The 25486-nt window shown below is 41.4% G+C and overlaps 2 protein-coding genes across 3 annotated transcripts; one reads left to right on the forward strand and one right to left on the reverse strand.

Moving 5' to 3' along the window:
• Positions 1 to 801: 801 nt before the first annotated feature.
• On the forward strand, positions 802 to 24414 carry LOC6524309 (lachesin). The gene is made up of 9 exons (XM_002100132.4): positions 802 to 1127; positions 7403 to 7512; positions 7615 to 7800; positions 9041 to 9141; positions 11187 to 11278; positions 11352 to 11480; positions 16247 to 16366; positions 17045 to 17215; positions 17598 to 24414. The coding sequence occupies exons 1-9, from the start codon at positions 1022 to 1024 to the stop codon at positions 18236 to 18238; spliced, it is 1656 nt and encodes a 551-aa protein (XP_002100168.1). The 5' UTR covers positions 802 to 1021; the 3' UTR covers positions 18239 to 24414.
• LOC6524310 lies at positions 15412 to 16915 on the reverse strand. 2 transcript variants are annotated; one of them, XM_002100133.4, is made up of 2 exons: positions 16773 to 16915; positions 15412 to 15978 (listed from the first exon to the last, which is right to left on the reverse strand). In XM_002100133.4, exon 2 carries the CDS (start codon positions 15968 to 15970, stop codon positions 15656 to 15658), a length of 315 nt encoding a protein of 104 aa, XP_002100169.1. In that variant the 5' UTR covers positions 15971 to 15978; positions 16773 to 16915; the 3' UTR covers positions 15412 to 15655. The 2 variants fall into 2 exon arrangements, with proteins under 2 accessions (XP_002100169.1, XP_039233343.1); XM_039377409.1 differs by lacking the exon at positions 16773 to 16915 and adding an exon at positions 16077 to 16187.
• Positions 24415 to 25486: the final 1072 nt, after the last annotated feature.

Consider the following 25486-nt stretch of genomic DNA (forward strand, 5'->3'; position numbering starts at 1 on the left):
ACATCAATTTAATACCAAGTTGGTAGATTACATGTTCGGACTTTTATTAGCCACAGCAACATATTTTTCTTGGCATAATAACCCATATCATTTTTATAAAGCTATATAATCTGCGTGGTAATAATACCTGTAACCCTTGACTTTTGTTAAGGCCCATTGCGATGGGGCTTTCTTAATTTTAAAAAAAGAGTATAGCTTTAATGCACATATGTATATATGTGCACTTGCTGTAATATTAGTGGTCCCACTAACTCGACTTGAGCTGAGCTACTGTTGAAGTGGGGTATCCCAGTGACCTGTCGCAATCTCGAATTCTTCACAACTGGCGCCCAACCGCGGACCCTCCTGTCACTCCATTTGGACGCTGTGGTCGCAGGAGATTGTGATTCTGCCAGGCGGTGGCCAAATGCCACCACAGCTTGTAGCAATTGTCGTACCATTTGTCAGACGAATGTGGACGACACTCCTCCTCCGAAGGACAAAGCGCCTGCGCCGCCAGCACAACCCCCCGCCGGCATCCACGAGCTTTGCGTTCCACCACGTGCCCGCCATGTGGATCGCATTCGGCACATGGTGGACGGCGTTCGATTCGAACATCCACTTCGACAATTGGCAACGAGCGTTCGTCAGCAGGACATTCGGGGTGCCAGTTCGGTTTTACAGTATCCAACGGCTAACGATTACGACAGCACTTCGTGTTGCTTCGTTCGCAGCTCGTACACTTTCGGTGCCAACACGTTCTTCGTTTTCGGTCGTCCTCGCGGCCACAGGATGCTTATTCCGGCAGCTGCATCTTTAGTTGATCAACGTCGGCGCTGTCGGCTGGTTGAAAAACGGTCAAACGGAACTCAAAGCAGCACGCTCGAAATATTCGCGTCCCTAAAAAATAACTATTTAAATACAAAAAAAAAAACTCTTAACATATACATTCAAGTGCATATTTTTTTTAATTTTTTTAGTGCAGTGAAACTGTTTTTTCGCGTTACGATCGCAAATGCCTTTGTGGAATTATTGATACCAAATGCCAGTCTCGGCGAAACGGTTACTTCGGAATTTTCAGCTCACCAGGTGCGATCGGAATGGCAAAATGTTGATTCACCTGCTGCTCATCGTTTCGCTTCTGGAAGGTAAAAGGATAATTCAAGTGTAACGAACATATTGCATAACTCAGTTTAAATCGATTGTAAAAAAATGTTGTTGAAATTATTGAGTGAATACTTGATAAATTAATTTTTTCAAAGTCGAACTACAGAAAACTCACGGCAGAAAACCAGTTTAAATACAAATTCATTTTTGGCATAAACTTTGTCATGTTTAACAAAGTTAATTCATAAAATCGGTTATTCTTTTGGGACTCTATTCTTCCATTCTACTCTATTCTATTTTAAAAACTGTAAAAGGTTTCTTACAAACCTTTTTCCTTTTAAAAATATTGTTAAGTACTCTACTTCTACCTTTGACGCTGACCAATTCTCAGAAATATACTCGTAATTAAAGTATGTTTCATTTTGTTATAGCTGGTAATACTTTCAAAGCGGATCGTTATTTTTACCGTCGGTCCGCTCATTTAAAAAGCCTTTCCGAAATATTTGAGTTCAAACCGGAGTTCGCATCAAATTAATCAAGAAAATAATACAATATTAACACTACTCAACGATAAAGAACTATTTAATTGCACTTTTTCCAATATAAAAATCTGTCAACTTGTTCAATCATCTGTAAACTTTATACGTATGTAAAAAACCAGATGTGGTCAGTGGGCTGGCTTTTGGCCTGATCCGTTTGAAGAGTGCTTATGGGAGTTATCGGGAGCTTATCACGTGTTTATCGAGGTCGTATTTTGCCCGAGTGCAAACCCAGTAATCAGTGTTGTGCAGCGACGGAAACGGAAGTCGAACGGACGGACGCAATCCGGCGGGAAAGCGAACGCAAACCGACTTGATAATTGTTTCGCCGTATTGCGGGCCTATTGAAACACCTAAAAGAAGAGGAGGGCGGGAAAAACGGACGATTAATAACTGCTGGAGACTGCTTAATGCACTGTCATGGATACCGTTCTCCATTTTGCATTATGCAGGGTGCATTGTTCCCATTGCCAATTGCCATTTGGCATTAAAACGTATAAATAACAAACAAATAAATAAATAAACAAAAGACAACGAGCAACATCGAAAACTGAACGCTGGCCATTCAATGGCGATTTAATTGACTCACTCATCCACTTACATTTACATTTGCACACGCACTCACATTTTCAGAGCTGATCCTTTTGATATCAGGATTCGACCCAAATCTGTGCAGAGTACAGTGTGTTTCAGAAGTATAGAGCGGCATTAAACATATATGCTGGTAATAAAAGTATGTACATTTCTGTTTAGATTTTTAAATTCAAAAAAAAAAATTATATCAGACAACAAAAATGTATTCATTTTCGTAAAACTACCTTCAGAAGTGGTGTAATGCAGCGACACCCTGTTTGGTCAGTGAATTGTGCGTACATATTTCTCGCCTCATTTTAATTGTGTAAAAATTATGTTTTCACCTTGCCCACTTTCCTGTCCCTCCCCTCTTACCACAATATTCCCTGGGCACATTTTCACCTGGCCGCCGGTGATTGCTGATCCGATTGTCTACCTGCCGTATGATAATTGTAAAAAATGAAGTGCCAAATTGTTCACGTCGGCGCGACAATCACAAACACTTTCCTTCCTCGCATTAAATATTTACGGCATGGTCTTTATTGTTTGCGATTCGTTCTAAAAACAGTTGGCCCTTTGTTTTATTCCCCAGTCAATGTGGGTAAATCGTGTCATTAATTTTGATTCGCTTGGGACTTTCAATGCGCCGAGGTAGATTTTCAGAAATCGATGGGTCAGCTAGCCGTTTAATGGCTAGTAAACGAAACTAATTAAACATTAATAGCCAAGCCGCTACTTATAACTACTTAATACTTTATAAGACCAAAGCGTGCTTACTTGTACATGATGGCATATAAATTGAGAACAAAGTTCTAATACAATTCCATGTTTCAATCGTTTTAATTAAATACGCTTAAAAACGAATAATATGACGAAACATCATATGCTTAGTAACCTTTAAAGTTTTTACACGTGTCAATGATGCGAAAATTCCTCGTCAAAACCTCAGGAAGTCAAACTAGTAGCAAAACTATTCCCATAATGTTGATAATTATGCATGGACGTGGCCCACGCTTCGTCCTCGGTCCGCATAAATAGGAAATACATGGCAGATGTGCATATTTAAAGCACTTAAATCACGGCAAAAAATAATTCCCATGCGACGATAATGCCGCAGATGGAAATGCTGGATGTTGGATTGTAGGATGTAAAATGGCAGCTGATAATGATAAACATAAAAGTGAAAATAATTTTCAATTACAGCAACATTAATAACCGATAATAATCCTAAGCAAATATAATGTGCATGCATGTGCGTGTTTGTTACTGTGTGTGCATATCAATGATATGCAAATTAATTGCCAAACAGGACATCGCCCGCCCCCCCACAAAATCCCCACACCGGATGTAAAATGTAAGCTAAACCGCAGCATGGCCAAATGGCGGGAGCGAGATAGCGCCATTAATGGTCATTCTGTTGCCGTCCCCCGAGTGACTTAATTGATACCAACAACAGCTGCAGTAGCCATGATTTTTTTTGCACGCAAATAATAAAATAAAATGTAAAATAACAGCGAAAATATGCTTCTTTCACTTCAATCTCAGCGTAAATAGTATTTACAAAATATCAAACTTTCAAATCATTGAGGCCACAAAATTCCAGCTAAAATTACTCGTGTTTTCTTGCTGCGTACTTTTAGATTCCTGTGACAACTCGAAGTGCGTGTCTAAAAAGATCGTCATGCCAGACTATTTTGTTTACTGTGTATTATGCATTACTTTTTTCAAGTTTTAACTTACAACTCCCTTTATCCTGCACTTATCATGGTTTTTCGTCGGCGGTTCTTCGGCTTTTAGCGCCTGCGGTCAGCGGGAAAAGCCGCAGACGGAGTTACTAGTTTTTTTTTCTCCCCCACTTTCCTGCAAGAAAAGTTGCTCTGTGCCGAAAAATGCGCGTAATTTGTAATTAATTTCATGTGACGCCCAAAGAATAAAATTAAAAAAAAAGGGAGAACAAAAATTGGGCTTGAAGTTGCAGAAGCAAATAAGAGCGCTGAAACAAATTAAGTCTTTGATTTTAAACAGCAATACCTAAAACATTATTTCATAAATTTTTGAATATTTCGCTTTGTCTCACTGAAAACTTTGTCAATTATAGGGCAACCCTTTTCAAAATACCAAAAAAAAAAATTGCAGGAAAGTGTGAAACGGAAATCTAGACACAATTAATTGCGCGACATTTGTTAGGGGTAAAAGGGGGAAGTCGAGAAATTTAAATTGAATTTTCGTCGAAAAAAAAATGTAAGTTCAGTCGACAACGATTTGTAAAAATGCTAATTATAATGCCAACCGACAGTCATTTGCTGGCTTCTCCTTGTTGTCGTTTTTTTTTCCCTCCCAAGTCATTTGTTTGTCTTGGCCAAAGCATGACTTTAAGGCCAAATTCGGTCTCTGTTTCAGCTTCAGTTTGTAGGAAGTTGAGTGTCTTTGGGTCTGAAAACCCACTCTGTTTGGCTTTCAAATTTGCCATTATCACCTATCATTGGTGCTTTGCCACTGGATTTGTGGGCCTGTTCAAGTGTGAGGCCATAAAAAACGAACGGCCAGTGAGAAGGTAGCATGGTACAGTGAAAGAAACAATTGATAACTACATTCCTAACGAACTAAATTTCGTTATCCAAAGGCTGTTCCGTTGCCGAATTTATTTCTCTTAGTGCAGAAATCAGAGTTCTTGGTCTCCAGTCCGGTCCCCACTGTCATTCCCATGCAGATTGGCATCTTTGTATCTCTGTATCGGATCGTGTGTGTTTACCTTGCCACCCACCCACACATAACATATATAAAACACCCAGGCAGCCACCCAAATCTAATACGTTTCCTTGCTTAACTTTTGCCAATGTCCCGAGCCATAAATTTGCGTCGGCAAATCCTCATTGTCGTTGTGTGATTTAAACTTTTTTCCGAGCAAATGCTAAAATGCGAAAAGGAGCCTCGGGATGTGAGCCAAAAATTGACAAGACGAGACTCGAAATGGTGGAGCCGAAAATTGAAATGAAGACGGAGATTTATGAGGCGGGGGACCTGGATTTCGCATTTTGCATTTCGTATTTCGAGTGGACCAAAGCCGGGGGTTAATTGACTCTGGCTCCTCTGGCATCTGCAAATGCCCTGCAAGGCAGAAAGGCTCCAAGGAGGCTGACCCACGACCAGAAGTCAGGCCGAAGTTCACAAACAACTGGAGGACTCCAGGGGGCGGGGGAGCGGGTGAGCGGCGACAAGTTCATTGGGATTGGCACAATGCTGGAAAACATCTTGGCCTGCATACAGACTCAACGACAGATTGACAAACAAGCCGCAGTCAGCCAAGCAGCAACAGCATTTGCCATTTCCCATTTGCCGGAGGTGCGAGGTGCGAGTTGCAAGGGGCCAGGCTTCACTGTACCGTCTGCATTCACAAGTCTTTGGCTTTACGGTGGCCCCTACCCGGGGAATGGTTGCGAGTTTACGACACCAAATCTCTGGGTTTGCTGCTCTTAAAACAAAACGCACAATTCGGTAGCTCTTAGTAAATGTAATGTGCTGATACTGTTCATCAATAATAATAACCTGCTAAATTAATTACCTTGCGGCTTAACAATGCTTGACATTTGAAATGACAATTTTAAAAGCTCCGCCAATTGTGCAATAAAATCTTCAAAGAAAGGCAATTATTTTCTGCGCTCTTTAACGGCAGCTATAAATTTACTTTGTTAATGCCGCCATTGTTTCTCACGGCATTGCGGATAAATCAACATTGAGTTTGCCAATAAATCAATAATGAATTCCATCAGTGCGATCTTGATTAAATATGCAGAACAGCAATTAATTCACCAATAAATCCATTCACTTGCCGGAATAAACTTGCTTGAATATCTTTAGCTTGTGGCCTGGCCGGCAAGTAGATTATCCTGATTATCAACTCTAGAACTTCCTAGGACTGCGTTTTGCCGTTTTGCATTTGGCAGGCACACATAGTCACCAAAAGTGCGATAAATCATGCCTTTGGCCAATTGAGTCAATTCAGCATATTCCTTACATTCCGCACATCTCGTCCTGCAACACTTATACGCATATATATATTTCTACACACAATACTCGTCCCTGATCTCCGGCAATCCGTTGGTGAGCCAACATCGGTACGGTACGGTACGGTACTGTCTATAAATATTTAAATTTCAAGTTTGCCAAAAGTTTTTTGCATGCATTACGATGATGTAGACGCCGGTGGAGCGGGATTCTCGGGTTTTTGGGGGGAGTTTGCGGCCGGGACAGCAGTCGTGCGTGGCTGCCGCTGTCTGGTGAATCCCTTCGATCCACTCTATTCTATTTTCTATTTTTTTTTCCATACACCTCAACGGGGTCTTTCGGATTCTTCATCTCATTATTGTGTGACTTGGTTTTCAGCATCCATCAAAAAACATACACAAGAACTTTACAGCTTTATAGAGGCAATTAAATTAATATTCATTGTAAGAAACTATAAGTATAGTTAGCAAGCTTAATGAGTTATCGTACATTGAATACATTTTAAATATTTTAGGAAGATAAAACGACGTAATACATTGAAGATATCCCGCCGCAATGAATACGTAAGAGTATTTTCCCTCTTCACTATTTAACTGGCACTCTTCGCGTTTTCTTGTTTTTTTTTTTTTGCTTTACGGCCTGGAAAACTTTTTTGCAGCACTTGCAAGTGAAATGTTTGATTTTCGATGATTCAATAAATTATTTATATTTGCGTGTGCCCCGTGCCCGAACCCAAACCCGTTCTCTTTTCCGTAACCGTATCCGTATTCGAGTCCGTCCTCTGGCCCGAGCTCCGGATTCCCGTTTTGCGGAGAGACGAAGTGCCGTAGTCGCACTGCCAGGCAGCCTGGCCGGATGTCGATCTTCAATTAGCCGCCGCAGCTCTTTAAATTGTCTGCCGCCGGTCGTCTGGCACAGTAAAGTTGTTGGCAAGGCCGGAATGCAGTGGCTCGATTGGATGGCTGGTGAGCTGGTGGGTATATGGCTGGTTACGGGGCACATTTAAAAGCGATAAATCACGGACTTTTTGGCAGGCGCAACATGGGAGGCGGGCATGGCGTTTCTAGGGGAATTATTTCGCAGGGAAGGGCCTTGAATGCATTGCCAGTGAACTGGCGCGATATCATTAACTGCCATACACACACATACACACACACCGATGCACTCTAATCTCGCTCCTTTTTTTTTCATCGTTGCAGCAATTGGCGCCTTTCAGCCGGAGTTCGTGGAGAGCATTTCCAACGTGTCCGTGGCCGTCGGACGCGATGCAACCTTCACGTGTCACGTCCGACATTTGGGAGGCTATCGGGTAAGTCATCAGTTAACGCCAGTGCACTGAGAAACCAGCTTGCATGCAACTAAGTATTTTCTGAGAGTTTTTGATATTGACTTTAACATTATTTCCAATAAGGTGGGCTGGCTCAAGGCCGACACTAAGGCCATCCAAGCCATCCACGAGAACGTAATCACGCACAATCCTCGCGTCACGGTCAGCCACTTGGACCAGAACACGTGGAATCTGCACATAAAGGCGGTTTCCGAGGAGGATCGTGGCGGTTATATGTGCCAACTGAACACGGATCCGATGAAGAGCCAGGTGAGTTAATTAAATTTTAAGGATACACTGCGTATACTTAACGGGCGTAACGCATTTATATACTAAAATTACGTATACGCACACAAGGACACACTGCGTATACTTAACGGAAGTAATGCATTTATATACCAAAATAACTCATACGCACTGTAATTCGCAGAAAATTATAAAAGTTAAATTCTGATCACTTTTCTGTCCTGCTTTTCTATTCATATCTCATCTACATATTGTTTGCACGACCTCATCGGTGTTTTGCACTTTTTTGTTGAAAATGATATTCCCATCCATATTCGATCCATTCTTTTCATGCGGCATTAAACGGTGGAGGAATATGCAAATGCATTGAGCTGTTGTACTTGCCTCTGTTATTGTTTGTTTTCCACCATTTCCCCCTTCGATTTGCCACATTTTCCACCCACTTATTCTTCTACTTGTTTTGGGGAAAGGAAAGCGCAGCAAATCGAAAGCGAAAACTATGCGAAAACAGTGGCAGTGGTGGTGGTGATGGTGGATGGGGGAAAATGTTGGGGCATATAAATTGGCAGCATCATGTGCTCACACATATATAAATTGTATATGTTTGTGTGGGTACTTGCGGCGTGTGTGAATGGGTGTGTCCGCTCACACGTACACTCGTGTGTCCAGCGAAGTGAAGTTTATGGTGCCAATAAAATGTATTTCATGCTTCCTTAATTTTTATTCGCACTTTTACGCTTTTCACAACAACAACAACGGCAGCAGGGTCAAAGTGCACCGCACCGCCCCCTTTTGCCACACCCCGTCCCGACTTAAACTATTTACCTTGGCTTAGTTTATTCTTAGTTTATTCGACATCACTTCGCTTTACTCGCCATATAAAACACTTTGCCGTTACTCCTGCTTTACGAGCCACTTGCATAATCAGCGAATTTTTGCTGAGGGTACACTGGGAAAAAAAATTATGTGGTACTGTTAGCCTATTTATTTTGTTGTATAAAACAAATGCGCAAGACAAATAGAATATTTATGTTATAATTTTACAGTTCATTTACCAAACATTTCATTAATAGCAAATACTACTTTTCGCCTTAAAGTATTAGGAAGATTTTTGGTTTTCTCACCGTCCATTGAAATGTGCACTTGTCCCCTTAGTAATTTGTGATCATTTAAGTGAGTGGAATGAAATCCGGTGCGTGCTAATGTTTTTGTTGCCTGGTGTCTTATATTCTTTCTGCTTTTGTCTTATTTTTGGTAATTGCAGATTGGCTTCCTGGACGTCGTGATTCCGCCGGACTTCATCAGCGAGGACACATCCTCCGATGTGATTGTGCCGGAGGGCAGTTCCGTGCGATTGACATGTCGGTGAGTATGTACCGTATATGGTTTTAGCTTGGGTCCTAGCATTACTAGGGAATTATAAAAGTAAACTTCCATTAGACCATTTAACCGGATAAACCCAGGAAAAATAGGAGTATTCCAAATAAATCATTACCTAAACTAGTTTCCTTATTAACTTAAAGTAATACCAAGTTTGGTTTTGACTCTTACTGTTAAATGCCAGTTGCCATTCGCAATCTACCATTTTCATCTTTTTCCTCTCAACTTTCATTCTCTGTCCGTGTAATAATGTCAACAAATTAAGTGACACTTCATTTCTCTTGATTTAGCACCGAAACTCCTTAGCCACCCTGGGGCTAAGCCCTACGGGTATGTTGGTTTCCCGAACAACTTGAGTCCAAGCAGGGATTTCGCCTAGATTCTTAAGTGTACGTATGTTCTGAAGGGTTCTTACGACATTAGAGTATTACCAAAAACAGTCACTAATTTGTGGGGTTTTTGGGGGAGATTTTTGGTGGCTGATTTATGAACTTGACCGCAACCACGGAATGTTGCTCTCTTTTTTTAACGATTTAACCGCAAAATGATGAAACGATGGCGATAAGAGCGCTTTTCCATGTGTTAATGTGCGAGTGTGGAAAGCTATTAGAGGACTTGTCTGCGAAATTCCTCTTTTGTTTTCTGTTCATTTTTAATGCCACTTAGTGCAAATCCTTTAAAATGAATTCAACTTTTGCGTAACGAGCATTAAAAGCTTCGACTGATAAACTTTAATAAAATTAAACTCTTGCTGTTGAAGCTTATGGAAATATGTATTGAATAGAAGGAAATTTACTAGGTACGTTTTTTTTGAGTAACAAATTCGGCGAACATAAGTCAACACTGTCCAACGAGACAATCATAATTCTCATAAAATTTGCTAGATTAAAGACAAAGGGCTTCCCTTAAACAAAACCAAGAAGGTCATTTAGCGAGGGACATTCCGAGAGTTGTTGAATAAGTTGCTGAACCGTAGTGAAATTTGCTTTGTCTAGCCGTCTTTGGGCCATGTAAATTGCACTTAGTTGGGCTAAAAAAGAGAGACTGTCTTGGCCCGACTAAACATGGCCAAGAAACTGCCGCTGACTGCTAACTGTTGGCCCATTGTATTGCTCATGTGTATAGGAGTTTCTGTGTATCTGTGTTCTGGCTGATTTTCTTTTTAGCCATTTTGCATCTGTTTGCGGCATCATAAAAATTTACCACACCCGTGTCTGGTTTGCTGTTGAACAACTGCTGTCTTAACACGCATCTCTCCACGAAATACCCACTACTGGGTGATATTGAAGGGTATGTTGTCTAGGCGACTAGCTGTTTTCAGTGCTAGAAAATTAAAAGTCCTTCAGTGCCAACGTGTTGAACATCTCTACGAGCGAGTAAGTTCAAATACTAATAGACCTGACTGCACCTTCCTTAAATAAATAAATTTTTTCGGGGTAGAATATGAATGTTTATAGATGCAGATCCATAAAACTTCAATTACATTCGTTTATGCATATATTTTACAGAGGAGTGTCGAGATGTCGATCAATGTTTCGTAGGGTTTTCAAACTGCACCACACACTTGAGCGCCTGCTGGCTTCAAGCGTCTTGCCTGCCTGCTTTTCTGCTTTTCCGCTTTTCCACGCAGCCTTCCTTCGCATTGCACAAAAGTTTTTGCTCCAAGCGGAGGCACAATGGAGACCTCGGCTGAAGCATCGTCATATTAAATTTAATAAGCCACTGAACTTGAATATTTTCCATTTGGCATTTCGGCACTTCCATTTGGCGTTTCCCATTTCCATTTTCCATTGCCATCAACATTGTGGGGGCGTGGCCAGTTGGTTCATGGTTTATGGGTTCCTAAATGGTTTTCGATCTCGAGGAGCTTGAGCTGCTGTGAAAAGCAGAAAGTGTTACCTGTAAAACAGCCAATTTGAATTTAAAGGCGTGCATAGGCAAAATTCATATATCGGCATTTTAACAATGGAACTTTTAGCTTCTCACCTTTATCGGTTCCTCACTGTACCTGTGTCGCATTTTATTTGCAGGGCCCGCGGTTATCCGGAACCGATTGTCACCTGGCGGCGCGAAGACGGCAACGAAATTGTCCTGAAGGACAATGTGGGCACCAAGACCCTAGGTAAGTATCCAGTTTGCAGGACATTTGCGCTTTTCCGAGCGAAAAGTCTATTTGTTGCTCCCGCCTTTTGCAGCACCCTCTTTTCGCGGCGAGGTGCTAAAGCTATCAAAGATCTCGAGGAACGAGATGGGCTCCTATCTGTGCATCGCCTCCAACGGAGTGCCCCCATCGGTCTCAAAGCGCATCTCCCTCAGCATACACTGTGAGTATTTGCCTCCTTCGTTCTGGCACTGCGCCATTAATTAGAGAAGCCTGCGGTTGGTCAACTCTTTTTGGTGTCGGTGTTGGGTCTGGTGCTGGTGCTGGTGTTGGTGTTGCATCCCCATGGCTATCCTCCTCCACTGCATCCACATCCACATCCGCATCCCGTCACCTCATCTTCACCAACGCCATCATGAACATCAGTCAACCAGCCGGGTTTTTAGCCACGGCAGCTGTGGCGTTTATCTTACATTAAGTTCCTACACTGCGATGATCCAGAAGAAGCGAACAGTTACGGATTGCATTAAAAAGTCGCCCGTACTCGGTCCTTCAATGTTTCTACACAAATTGCTAAATATTCGAACGAAACGGGTTACTTACTTTATTTCAAATTAGCCTACGCAGTCCTTCGTTTCCTCGGTGTACAGAGAGTCCTCGGTGGCGCAAGGAGTAAATAGGAATAAAGCGGGGGCGGTGTGCCAAAAGGCAAGCGCCAGAAGACAGAAGGTAAACTCGGGTCCTATGCTCTATGTGCCGTGCTAACTCGATTGTCCTTGTTGTAATCCGTTTAAATCCTGTCACTGATACCGGGCATTACCTGCTTCATCTTTGCTTGTTGTTTTTTGTTTTCTTTTTCCTTTTTTTCTGTCGCAGGTGGAGATGGGTCTGCTGCTCTTTGGTGGGCCACAGCTTTTTTGTCAAACTGTCTGCAGCACGTGCTGTGCCTCCCCACTTTCCTACTATTTTTCGCAGCTCCCCCCTTTTTTGCCAGCTTCTAGCCCCCAGCTTTCCCCGTCATTTTGACGTCCCCACCCATGCACTTTTGACTCTACTGCCATGTGGCAGTTCACTCAATCATCAAGGCAGTCAAAAGAGGTGTGGTAAGGGCGGCTTGTGGGTGGCACTGCGTTTGTTTGTCCTGGCCCGCCTTCTTCTTTACCCCAACCCTATTTGGTTTTCGGATCGTTTTCCAGTGCAGCTCTCCCTCTTTGGGTCCACCCTAAGAGTTAGGTGGCAAAATCACGCCTTTTAACATTTTGACATTGTGTTAATGCGGTCTTTAAGTGGCACTGCGTCCATGTGAGTCGGCCCAACTGTAACCTCTGGGATACATAGGCAAGAACAGATATAATAATACTACGTTACACTTCTATATTTATTGTTTAAATGGCTTGTCCAGAACTTGACTTTATATACAGTAATAACAATTGACTTTTTTGCCATGATAGTTTGCTGATCAAAGGTGGCAAACAGTAACTCGCTATTTTAGAACCTAATAACTGATATTGCTCGTTGTCTTGTGAAACAATTTTAATATTTGGGTTTCAGAAGCGAGTGCGTTTTTTCCATTAGAAGGCACATTTTTTAAGGAGTATTACTGTGGTCGCAACCATTTAAGTATTAAGTATTTTGTACCGCTTGTCAGCAGTAAACAGTCACTGGTTTGCAGTTATCTGTGAGAAGCAGCCGAGGCAGAGACCTGGGAAAACTTTTTGATCAACTCGAGCAGAGACTTCCCCGCGTTTTCCTCTGATTTCCGTGTCCCACCCACTCCGCTACTCCCCGTTTCCGGTGCGTGTTTACTTTTCCTGTTGCCATTTTGCAACAACTTCCTTGCAATTTGTTTGCCAAAGAGTTGGTCCGAAGAGTGGGTCCGGAAACTTTCGGTGGAGTCAGTTGCACGAGATGGTTCAGTTGCAGATGGCTTGCCGCTGCTGCAAGTAGCTGATAAAAATGCACGGCAAAAAAAAGTGATCGAAAACCTGTAGCTTGCAAGATATATATTTCATGTAAAATTGGAAACGCACGTGATTCTAGTTGTTTCACCTCGCAAAGAGCTCTTTCCGCATTTATTTCTTATTAATCTACTCTAAAATAGGACAGATTCTTTGTGCAGTGTTTAAGTCTGCTGCATTCCGCCTTTCCCGCTTCCGTTGCACTGTGCTTTCCGTTCGTCGGCCTATTAGCCGTTTCCCCTAATTAGCTGCACCTATGGGATGTGCAACAGGAACTGGTAGCGTGCCGCATACCGGCAGCAACATGCGACTTCCCGCGAGCAGACTGACGATTGCCATGTGTAACACTGTATCTTTAATCAGACGGGAAATGCCATCTTCATCCTTATATTCAGTCTTGGTCACAAAGCACGTTTGGTTCACTGCAACGCCCCCATCATAAGTCGTAAATCGAACGCACAGGAAATAAACGTAGGAAAATGAGAAAAATCACGTTCGTTTGAAAGCCACCAAAAAAAGTAAAGCAAAAAATGAAAGCGACGAATTTTGACCACTTCCCTTACAGATTCCGGCGCCTTAAAGCATCAGAACATGCGAGGACCTTATTATCCTTTCGATCTATGTCACTCAGGCAGTTTAGGTGTAAACCTGTGCCCGTGAAGCGCACTGTAAGCCGACTAACCGCTTACAGCACGCATGGGTTCAGAATTTTTGTCACCTTCGACCAACTCAAGCTCTCCAAAACAATTGCCCGAAATGCGAGTCTGCTGCTGCAGATTGCTGGGAAATTTTTCGGGGTGAAAACTGGGCAAATGCGGGGCGACAGTTGGCAAAGAAAAGAGGGCAAGTGGGAAAGGGGCGTGTGGCAGCACTGGCAACAGTGTCAGCAGTGGCAGTAGCGGCAGGAGTGGCAGCAGCTGACGACGTCATTAGTGCATATTTGTGGCTTTGTTTGCCGCAAAAGCGAGCGAGCTGCAGAGCAGGAGCACCTGGCCAAATGGCTGAATGGCCCAAAAGGTGAAAGGTTGAAAGGTGGCCGTTGTCCAGGCAGGAACATGCTCAGAATAATCATTGCAAAATTGCAAATCGCCCTGCGAAAGTGCCGAGGGACTGCAGGTCCTGTATCCGGCATAAATGCACTGAGGATAGACCCTAAATGTGGCAAGTTTCCAGGACTCATATGGATTAAAGCTTTTCACATGGAAAAGTTATTATGAAACATATGATAAATATGTAAACAATAACTTTCAGATCGTTGTTTAACATTGCATTGCACTAGCAACTTTTCGTGCGCCTATTTAAAATCAAACATTGTTAATACACTTAATGCAATTGTTTGCAAAATCAATTGTCGCTTTATAAACATATAAATTAATATTATTTAGTGTTTTGAAAAAGCAGAACTTAAATAATTTATCATTATTTAAGTGTGCTTAAGCACTGGCAAAAAGCAAAATGGCAACCTAGTTATTTCATATGCATAAATGAAATTTAAGAGGGCTAACCACAAGCGGCTGCAGAGATAGTTGATGGCTCAGACAGAGCGCAGTCGGCCATGTAAATCAATTAAAATCCTCTGGCTGGGAAAGTCCTTGCGCCAGGACGAAACACGGAGTTGCACGCTGCTGGACCAGCAATCAACTATCAATGCACATGGCCGCAAATGTCTCAAGGGCAGGGGCAAGTGGGTAGAAGGAAAATAGATGAAGACAATGTGCAATCTGTGAGCTGTTAGCTGTTGGCTGTTGGCTGCGGGGCAGGGTACTCGCATTTCGGTCCTCTGGCAGGTTTTACAAAACCACCAATTTTGGTCAGGACCTCCCCCGAAAATGGCAGTCCCTTCAGGACCCGGACTAAGTGACAATAAATACGAAAGTTGGGCCATCGGCAAAAGAGTTGTCAATGCAGCACCGTTCGACGTCCTTTCTGCCTGAACTGCATTCTGATGAGTTCTGGAAAATGAGTGGAGAAATTCTGGAAGGGCGGCGGTAGTCGGGGAAAAGCGGGAAAAGCCAGGAGCGCACACCATCAAATTATGCCACACTCAATTGGCCCTCAAGTGCGCTAGCCAACTTTTGTTCTGCCCTCAAAGGGAGTCCTTTTTGAATGCCCGATGGTTGCCACATTAAAAGGTAGCATTGCTAGCCAATGCAGAGGAATAGCGATAAAACATAAGTAATAAAAGTAATATTTCGATTTCTGTGCAGAAAAATTATTAATTATTTTGATTTAATTTCCAAAATGATTGAATGTTAATGGGCATTCATCTAATTTGGAACAACTGTCATTTCTACAATCGCTTTTTTTAACACTATAAAATTACGAAATATACGGAGAACGTTGCAACGCACAAAACGGGCTCAAAAGAAGGTGTTTGTTAGTTGGGCGTGTGCTCGGTATTTAGGATTCTCCAGACCTAAGGATTCTTGGGTTCTCTTCACTATTTGATTGCTTGCTCCTCCCCGAAAGATCCTTCGACCTTATCAGCCCCCTCGAGGTCCCGCTTGATCGGCACCCCGTGTTGCACCTTGATGATCTGCGGCTTGTCCTTGCGGTCGCGACTCTTCAGAGACTTAACAGTAAAGCCCAGGACAACGCAAGCCACGGTGGCCGCGCCCACGTACATCAGAGCCTTGTGGGCGGGGCGCAGGTTGCCAAGATTGCTGCGCAGTCCTGCCAATCCACTGGGCGTAAGTACAGGCAGCAGACCCAGCTGATCCGTCAAGTTGGATAGGAACTTTGAGTAGTCAGACATCCTTGATGCTGCAGAAAAAATTAATCATTCAAATTAATGACAATATTTATGAATGCGAAATAGTTTGCTCCGCAAATGAAATGTTATAAAAAAAAAAAAAAGGCACCTTAAATAGATTGGTTAGTTTCGGTAAACTATCGAACATAGTTAATTGAACCGAGCCGCCCAATCTGAGCCAATTTGATGGCCGATCGCTTGGCAGCATTTGTTTTACTTGAACACCTCACAGTGCTGAGCCACTGAACCACTCATACCCAAACCTCCTTCTCGTTGCAGTTCATCCGGTCATCCAAGTGCCGAATCAATTAGTCGGCGCACCACTTGGCACTGATGTCCAAATCGAGTGTCACGTCGAAGCCTCGCCCAAATCAATTAACTACTGGATTAAGGACACGGGTAAGTGAGTGCGAGCGGAGGGCCGAGACCAGTCTGCTGATATATATATATATATGTACGTACACATATATATATGTGTATATATGCCTATACGGACAGATGGGTACACACATCTATGCAGATGTCGGACTCTGGGGCCGAACGCATCATTACTCCAACATCGATTCGAATCGAAGCGCTTGGCATTGTCATTAGTCAGTTGTCAGATTGCGGCACGTTCGCTCGTTGCAGGTGGTGCAGTCTGGTGGCAAAGGTCCGGGGATTTCCAGTACACGGAACCAGAATCTATCCCCCGAAATACTCTAAAATTTCAAGCCTTTTTACAGTACGCCTATGCGTATTCTACACAGAACTAGTTGAGGGTTTACAACTGTTTCTTACAATTACTTATTTACTTTTCACTTACCCAAGTTTCCACGCCGAAATGAGAGTTTCCTTGGGATAATATTCTTATTCTTCAACGAAATTGGTTGAGATGTGCACTGCAGGAGAAAATATAATGAAATTAACTATGTGCCCCGTACGAAATACTGACATTTGGCCGACTGTGAATCACAGCTTGCTTTATATGAATATGATAACCTTGCTAAATATATTTCGAATTAAGAAGCACAATTTATAAATTCATGAATGCAGAATTGTTAAAACCGCACTACATATATTAAAACCATCCACTAGGTGAGATGATTGTGACATCCGGCAAGTATCATGTGCAGGAGAGCTCGCAGTCCATGTACGAGACCAAAATGTCAATGATAGTCAGGAAGTTCCAAAAGGACGATGTCGGATCCTATCGCTGCATTGCCAAAAACTCGCTGGGCGAAGTCGACAGCAGTATCCGCTTATACGGTGAGTTTTTCAGCACCTCTCCATCAATGTGCAATAAACCGAGGGCCGACAGCAGAGGTGTAAGAATTAAGTGCATTCCATCGGGTTGCACAAAAATACCAATGCAGTCAAATTAAAATATGCACAGCATATATATATACATATATCTTGCATAAGATATTTAAATTAAAATATTTTATCACTTCATTCAGATAGACAAAGGAATATGTATACAAGATTTTAAATAGTTTATTTTTCCTTTGACATTGCTATTTACGTGGTCTCCATTGTGTTTGGCCTGGAATACGCGAAATGGGACGTATTTGCACCTTTGTTTCAATTACATTTTCTCATTCGCTCCTTTGTTTTTCCGTTCTTTTTTTTTTTTTTTGCTGCCTTTCAGAAATCCCCGGACCGAATCGCAATAAAAATCCGTTGAACGGCGGCGGAAAAGGTGGTGGAGGGGCCGGCGGAGTGGGCGGAAGCCTGGATGCGGACGCCAATGACATTTTGAAGCAGAAACAACAAGTCAAAGTCACCTACCAGCCGGAGGACGAGGAGCTGCAGTACGGATCCGTCGAGGATTTCGAGGCGGAGGGCGACGAGGGTGGCGGGCTGCCGCACGTTTACTACACCAGCGGCAATAAACCGGCCACACATAAGCCGGGCAACTCCGGCGGCAATCAGCATCAGCATCAACATCAGCAGCACCACCATCACCACCACCACAACAACCAGCAGCACGGTGGTGCGCCAGGTGGCGGGCTAGCTGGCGGTGGGTCGGGGTCACCTGGTGGCGAAATGGGAGGAATCACCCGCAAGCCACCGCCATATTACGGCGGCAATACGGAAGTGCGGGGCCCCATTGACAACAACGAAATGAGCTCCGGCTCCGGAGACTCGCGACTGCGTTGGGGTCACCATCTACCCATTCTCCTCCTCCCATTCACGGCGCAGCTCATCCTGGCCAGGAGTTGGCACTGCCGACAGCCGTTCTTAATGGGCTTGTCGACCCTGTCCGGCCTTCTGCTCAGCCTCTTATAATACGCAGTCTAATGGAATCACCAGCACATTCAACAACTGACTCAACAACACATGCAGCGAAGGAAAAAAAGGTGGTCTTAAGAACCCCACCACGAGACATTCATCAAGCACACCCACTATCAACCGAAAAGCCAGTTGTAGTATGTAACAGCTTAAGGATATCAACAACACTTTCATCAACACACATCCACAGCCCAGAAACACACACAATGAAGTAATTTGAACGCAGTCTAAAAACTTCGACAACGAAACACAGCACACCACACATTATAAGGTTTATAATTCATTGTCCAAGGGACTTACAACACTTCACCATACATTAACTAACAGTCTTTAGATCACTAACTCTCGATCAGATAACACAATTGTTATGTGTGAATAGTCCAAGGGACAAGGCATCTAACTAAATTCTAGCCAAACACTAGACAACACTTTCATCAACAAATGTTTTAGTGTGTACAGTTCGCAGGGACTAAACATTCACCGATCGTTAAGCAAGGACACTTTCACAGACAGTTTCTCAACCGTAAAGAGAACGAGTACATAAAAGAAACATGTTGTAGTAGAAAATGTTAAATTGTTTATAACATTAATGAAAAACGAAAAACAAAAAACAGGGATGGCATTTGGATGCATCCATATTTAGTGAATGTATTTAATGCAAGAATTTCTAGTGTTACTGAGACATTTTTAAGGGGGTTGCACGGTTAATGAATCACAGCTAGCCTAAGGTAAAATGGTACCCTAAAGCATTTACAGTGTACCGGGCACTGAGAAAAAATCAGAGTCCAATTGGGACAACATCTCGTTTTTTTTTTGCAGAGCATAATTATGAATGGAATTTTAGGAGTAACAAGATAGCACGATAAGAAAAAACACTTGTTATTTATTGCTTTCAAGTCTACAACTTTGACTATACTCATTAATAATCAGCCCTTTTTTTGTTGATTTTTCTCATTTATATTTGGTGGCTAGCACACCTTTTTGCCAATTTCCAATTTCCCAAACCGATTTACAAAACTCTTGGAAAGGTCAATTAATATAGAAAAGTAACACAAAACAAGGGGAACTCAATTTCTTCTACTTTGCTTTTGTTATTCGTTAATTTAGGCTACTCCTGACTGACTTTTGTTGATTTGTTCAACTTTGATTGACACTTGCGAGGTTGCACAAAAGGGTGTGAGTTTATGATAAATAGACCCAGAACTTTTTTCTAATTTATTTTTTGTCAGCAGATTTGTTAATTGTGTTGCTGCTGTACCTTAAAATATATTTTGATGCAAATGATTTACACACAAACGGCGATGCCCTTTTACGCCTTCATACACTGCTTGTAACCCCTTACCAACTATTTCTTCGTGTTTGCCAAAAGTTTTTCTTTCCCTTTGCTTTATTTCCCAAGTCTTTGCAGAGGAGTGTTGTTTATTCTTTATTTCGTTTTTTTTTTGTGGCAACGTGTGTGTGTGTTTTTTTTTTTTTTGCAAATGTGTGTGTGTGGCAGCTGTGGGGCACAAGTTGTGGACACAGAAAACTCTCGGCTCCCATCTGCGTTGCATTTGCTTTTGATGAATTACTTGCATGTCAGTTAACCACACACACATATTACACCCACACAGCTACGTTTTTAATGAAATGAAAACTTTTTGGCAAAGTGAATTTCATTGTAAGCAGCCCCAAAACCTCGAGACTCCCCAAAAACCCAAAACAATCCTCTGCCAGAACTTAAAACTAAAATAAAAAAAACAACGAGACAGCTACAAATATACAAAACCGCGAAAAGCTGCCACTGATGATGATAATAAGATGCTGACAACCGCAGCAACAGCTAAATGAACATCGGCAGCAAAAGCAAAAGGCGGCAGCAACCCAATAAACATGTCACCAAAGCTGGGCCAAAATGTGGGGGTGTCCTAGCTACGTTGACACAAGTGCTTCAAATTACACGGACCCCCAAGAAAAGGAAGCCAAGCAGCAACGTACAACATCGAGAACTAGTCAACCGGCAGTAACACTTTTCCTGATGTTGCATGGTGCTGCTGGTGCTGCTGCTGCTGCTGCAGTTGCTGCTGCCATTGTCCACTGATGATGTTGTTGCTGCTCGTGTTGTTGTTTGTCAGTCTCCTCGTGTTGCTACAGGAAAAGCTATGCTAAGCATTTACATTTGGTTTTAATAATTTAAGGGGCTTTTGGCTGAATAGCAAAGGAGACATTTTTAATAATTTATATCACATTGTTCTATGTGTCAAGGCATTGCTGCCACCAAAGTCACTTTATTTTAATAGCTTCATAACCGACACTTGATTAAGAAATGCGGAAACATACGGCTTACAGACGTACATTTCGTAATCTTTTTCGTTTTCCTGATATTAAGAGCCTTAATTGAACTACGCAAACATTCAGCTTCTAAAATCAACATAAGAATTGCAAGTACATCTACATTTCTGCTCCAATTTGGTTGGGTTATTTCCATTATTAGTGCAGTTCTTGTCACACGGGCTAATTCGAAGCATGGTGTTGCTGCGGGGATGTTGCAACTGCCACTGAAGTTGCTGCTGTACGTTTCACTCGTGTAGTTGCTTCTGCAGCAGCTTCTTTTGTTGTTATCGCTGATGATGCTGCTGTTGCCACATTTGATGCCTTTAAAATCGCGCATCCTTTGTTGTCCTTTGTTGCGTTGCGTAAATAGCACAACAAATATAAATACACAGCAGCAATAATGCCAGACAAACATGCACAAAAGGACAATCACAGTGGGAGAAATTGTGGTTAAATCTAATTGGTTCAACTGCATTCAGAATTTGGCAATAGACTCATTTAATTGTTTAAATCATTTATTTTGTGTAGCGCATGTAGGGTATACTAATCATTTTGTAATGTTTTTCTATTAAATAGTAAACTGTTTTATAATTGTCTCTGTAGACCTTTTCCGGTGTACGTGTGCATTTTGCTGCTTATGATTGTTATGGAGCCACAGTTTGAGTTGTTTTTTGGGGCTTTCCGCGACACTTGTAATCAAGTTTTTCCGCGCGCAATGGTGTGTGTGCGTGTGAGTTCTGCCGTCTCTGTCTGTCCAAGTGTTGCCTACTTTTGTGGGCGGGTAAAACGGCGCGTTGACTGGGTGTGGCGGGGGGAGAAGCGCTTAATTGCTCTATTTGATGCCGTCAAATTGTATTTTAATTTCACATTTCCCTTTTTAACATTCCTTGCTGTGACTGCTGTCCTTTAGTGGCTTTTGTTTTGGAAAAAGGGAATTGATTTTAATATGCGACGAGAAATCTCCCAAATGTGTTTCCTGGCAAATTTTTCTTTTAATTTTCTTTTGGTTTTATTACTCTAAAATATCAATTATTTTCATTACACATATTCCAATGATTTTTCGAGACTTGCTGTACTTTAATAATATTTTGCAGGCACGATTTGGGACATCCTCATCATGAGTTATATCTGACTTCGTCATAATTTTGGTGTCCATTTTTTTGGCGTTCCTTTTTCCAACCGTCTTTGGTTTACTGCGGTTTATTGTGTTATGCAGTGTGGCGAACTTGTATCTATTTAAATTTTGTGTGTGGCAACATGTTTATTTTATAACCCCAAGGCAAGAGGAAAATTCAGGGGGAGTTTGGGAGTTTGCTTCATGTTTGACGGAAGTTTAATTGAATACACCGCTTACTTGGCGGTGGGCGGGGAAAATGTACTTGTGTGCGTGTGTTGGCCGCAAAACATTTTCCGCATTTTCCGGGGAAAAGACAGGACAGCAGCTCGCTAAAACAAATGGCAATCAAGTTGAATTGTTACACACACACATAAAGGGGCGTTGAAAAGCGGTGGCATGGATGATACGTAGGGGAAAGTAAAAGCAAAATATAGCGAAAATATGAGCAAAATAAGTGCGGAGTCTGTCAGCCGCTGACTGAAATTTACTCAACTTTTTTGATTTAATAATGAAATGAGTGTCGGTTTGAATATTCCTTTAAGTGTATATGTATGGCACTGGGGGTGTGAGTATGTGTAAGTATGCGAATGTGTGTACACTCCTGTATCCCGGTAAATGGCTTCGCTTTGTAATGTCTCAATGGCTGACAAGCGGCTGTCGAGCAACAGCTGGATAAATAAGTTGAGCACTGTTAAAAACTCTGCCCAAATTACTACACAAATATGCTCCATAAAAAATGTTTTAAAATTCACGTTTGATGGTATAGCATAGCCCAATAATGGGGAACAGAATAGCCCGTTTGTTAATAGTTTTCTTCGGAATATATGTTTTTTTTTAATTAATTCATCGAGCTCTCCTCGCAAAGACGGTTCCCAGTTTAGTATAAAAATATTTGTTTAATAAGAACATTTTCCACTGGTTCTATTGGTTTATTTGGCTATTGATTTGTATTGAAACGTATTGATTTCATTGTTTGTTGTAACACGTTTTTTGACCCCCCTTTTTCTACGTGTTTTGGCCAAAGCCAATAGTCCAGCTTGAACCAAATTTTTGGCTTGCAGCCGTATCTTTTCATCAGTTTGTGATGACTGCCGGGCGGCCGAGCGAGAAATAAAATTAAACAAATACGAGATAACAAGCCACTCCAGCAGCAGAAATTCATTTACAGCTGCTTCAGGTTGCTGGTTGCAACTTGCAAGTTGCATGTTGCTCGTATGTGTGGGCAGCACTCGAAGAACGAAGGACGAAGGACTGAGTTCTCAGTACTGAGCACTCGTACACTGAGTACTCAGGCCTTTAGGACACTTGGTCCCCTCTGGCCACATGCTCGAATTAATTAAATTGAAATTTTATTTGAGTCCTGCTCGTCCCCATTGTGCAACAGTTGTCCTACTGCAGGATCCTTTGTGCATTTGTTGCATTTTAATTAAGAGCTGCTTTGTGCTGTCCCTGGAACAATGAAACCAAATCTAGCCACAACATCTAAGCAACCCCCTGCGCATTTATAAATATACAGTAGAATCCGGTTATAGCTACTTTCAAGGGACCGATTTTACGTCGTTATACCCGGAAGACGCACTAACAGAAAGGTGGAAAGAAAAACTTTTTTTGTTTATTTAATGATTGGCATGTTCGTAATATGTTTTAACATAAAAATATTCATTTTTTAATTAAAAAAAATGTAATCAATTTAATTTAATAACATGGGTTTTTCATTAGAAAAAAACAGAAAAAAACTAGAAATATGGCGAAAACGCTGATTAAAAATATCAGATTTTACAAAACATTTTTTTTCCGATTTTTTGATACAAATAATCCGTTTTTTTTTATAGCAACAAAAAAAATTATATTTTGAAATTAGTTTATTTCAAAAATTGGTTGTTTTGCTTAGTTATACCCATTGATATGCCCATTAATTTTTCAAACACTAAGTCATTAAAAGCTTAGATAAATGCATTCGGCCCAATATAAAATATTTCTTTATTTAGCAACTCTTTTATTTTGAACACAGTTGCAGATGACCAGTTCTTTTGGTTTGTGTATAAAGCAAATGCTAAATTTGTATTGGAAGTTTGTAAAAAGGTCTTACATTTATGCAAATCATAGTTATTAAATTGGACTCTACAAGCATCAGATCCATTAAAGGTTGTTCATATGCTAAGCGGGATATATCTCCCTTTATGGTACTGTACTTATATCAAAAAAAAAATCGAATTACACAATAATATTATGTGCCATTATTAGCAGACATAAATGCTGAACGAAAATAAATAAGATAAACTAGAAGAAATGTTATAGAATCCTGGAATCTTTCAACTTTTTAAATTCTGTATATAGTTTTGTTGTGACTAAAATCCATTTAAATGTGTAATACATAATTTTCCATTGCGTTGCTTTTACATTACTATTAGCCCATAAGCCTAAAATTGTATATAAGAAAAGTTAAAGCTAAAATAAACTGTATATAGCCAACGAGGATAAACTGTAATGTGTATTTAGGATGGATTTAAGGATCAATCAATGACGTTCACACAAAACAAAAAACTGAAGCTTAATCAAAGTTCTCTTGATAATCCCCCTGAAAAAATTGAGAGCCGCTCTATATAAACCAGCAGTAAACGCATAAAGTAAAGTATATCTTATATATAATAAATAAACAAGCATATATATACAAGACAAATTATATATATTATGGTAAACGAACAAATTCTACAAATAAAGGACAAAAATATATTTATTAAAATTAATCAGAAAGTTTAAATTGCCAGGGTTTGGGTCGCATGTCAAAGTTTGATCCTAGGAGTTGTAAAAGCAGAATTTTGCATACGGCGAGAGACGTTCGAGGGGTTTTCCAGCTAACAACAGACAAGACAAGACCTCCGACCAGCTGCACCAACAACTTTTCCCTCATCCTATCTTTATCTATATTTAGTTGTACAAATCTGAATCTCTCACTCAGAGGCAAGATATCCGTTTCTGCGCCGAGCGGAAGTTGTTGTGAAAATAACACAGCAAATAACTTTTGCCACCGCAATGAGCACTGCACTCCACCCATCTTCCACCCATCCTCCACCCTCCTTCTCGATTAATTTTCCGCCTACTCCTGGGCAAAATCCCACGAGCTTCCACACACCCATGTTGCATCAAGTGAGTTGACATTTATTGGACTTCTGCTACGAAAACGAAAACAATATGTAATAAACCATTTATTTAAGTCCATAAACCTTTCCAAATTTTTAATCTTTTTTCCAGAGCTATAGACAAAATAAAAGAACTTATACTAAACTAAATGCAAATTCGTTAAAGAGAGATTGCGTCCTGCAACGCAATTATAATCAAATCGAAACGTAAGACCTAAAAACATAAAATTGAAAGAGATGCTCAGTCACATTGTGCACTTGGTGCTTCACGCGTTTCTCACGAGATTTGCACGACAATCACGACATAAATAAAGTATCCCATGTGGTTTTTAGAAGCGTGACAAGAAATCAGTTACACGCCATCATCTCTATTTTAGGAAAAAAAAGGACCGTTGGCTACCTACTGGGATTTTTGTTTGCCTAGTACTTAAAATCGGGAATCTCTTCGATTTCTTGAAAATTTCAGTCGCCCGGATATTATTTTCGCTGCTAGATCGGCCACTTTTTCGTTTCGCACACCAGGCGAACAGAAATCTCAGCAGGTGACGGCAGGTCCCAGCAGATATCATAGAACGAGACAACTAGCTTATACTTCCATGATGGCCGTCGCTTTCATGCTTTCAGGCGCAAGGAGAAACCCCGTTACTTTTCAACGGAACTCAGATCAGAGATGCT

This window comes from Drosophila yakuba, chromosome X (genome assembly GCF_016746365.2).
Source record: "Drosophila yakuba strain Tai18E2 chromosome X, Prin_Dyak_Tai18E2_2.1, whole genome shotgun sequence".
Lineage (NCBI taxonomy): Eukaryota > Metazoa > Arthropoda > Insecta > Diptera > Drosophilidae > Drosophila > Drosophila yakuba.

What these genes read in the sequence shown, in the direction of transcription:
- LOC6524309 (XM_002100132.4), top strand. Translation starts at nt 1,022, where the DNA reads ATGCCAGTCTCGGCGAAACGGTTACTTCGGAATTTTCAGCTCACCAGG. An exon ending in GACATTTGGGAGGCTATCGG is followed by an intron (nt 7,513 to 7,614) that starts GTAAGTCATCAG and finishes ATTTCCAATAAG; the next exon opens with GTGGGCTGGCTCAAGGCCGA. An exon ending in CAGCAGTATCCGCTTATACG is followed by an intron (nt 17,216 to 17,597) that starts GTGAGTTTTTCA and finishes GCTGCCTTTCAG; the next exon opens with AAATCCCCGGACCGAATCGC.
- LOC6524310 (XM_002100133.4), bottom strand. Translation starts at nt 15,970, where the DNA reads ATGTCTGACTACTCAAAGTTCCTATCCAACTTGACGGATCAGCTGGGT.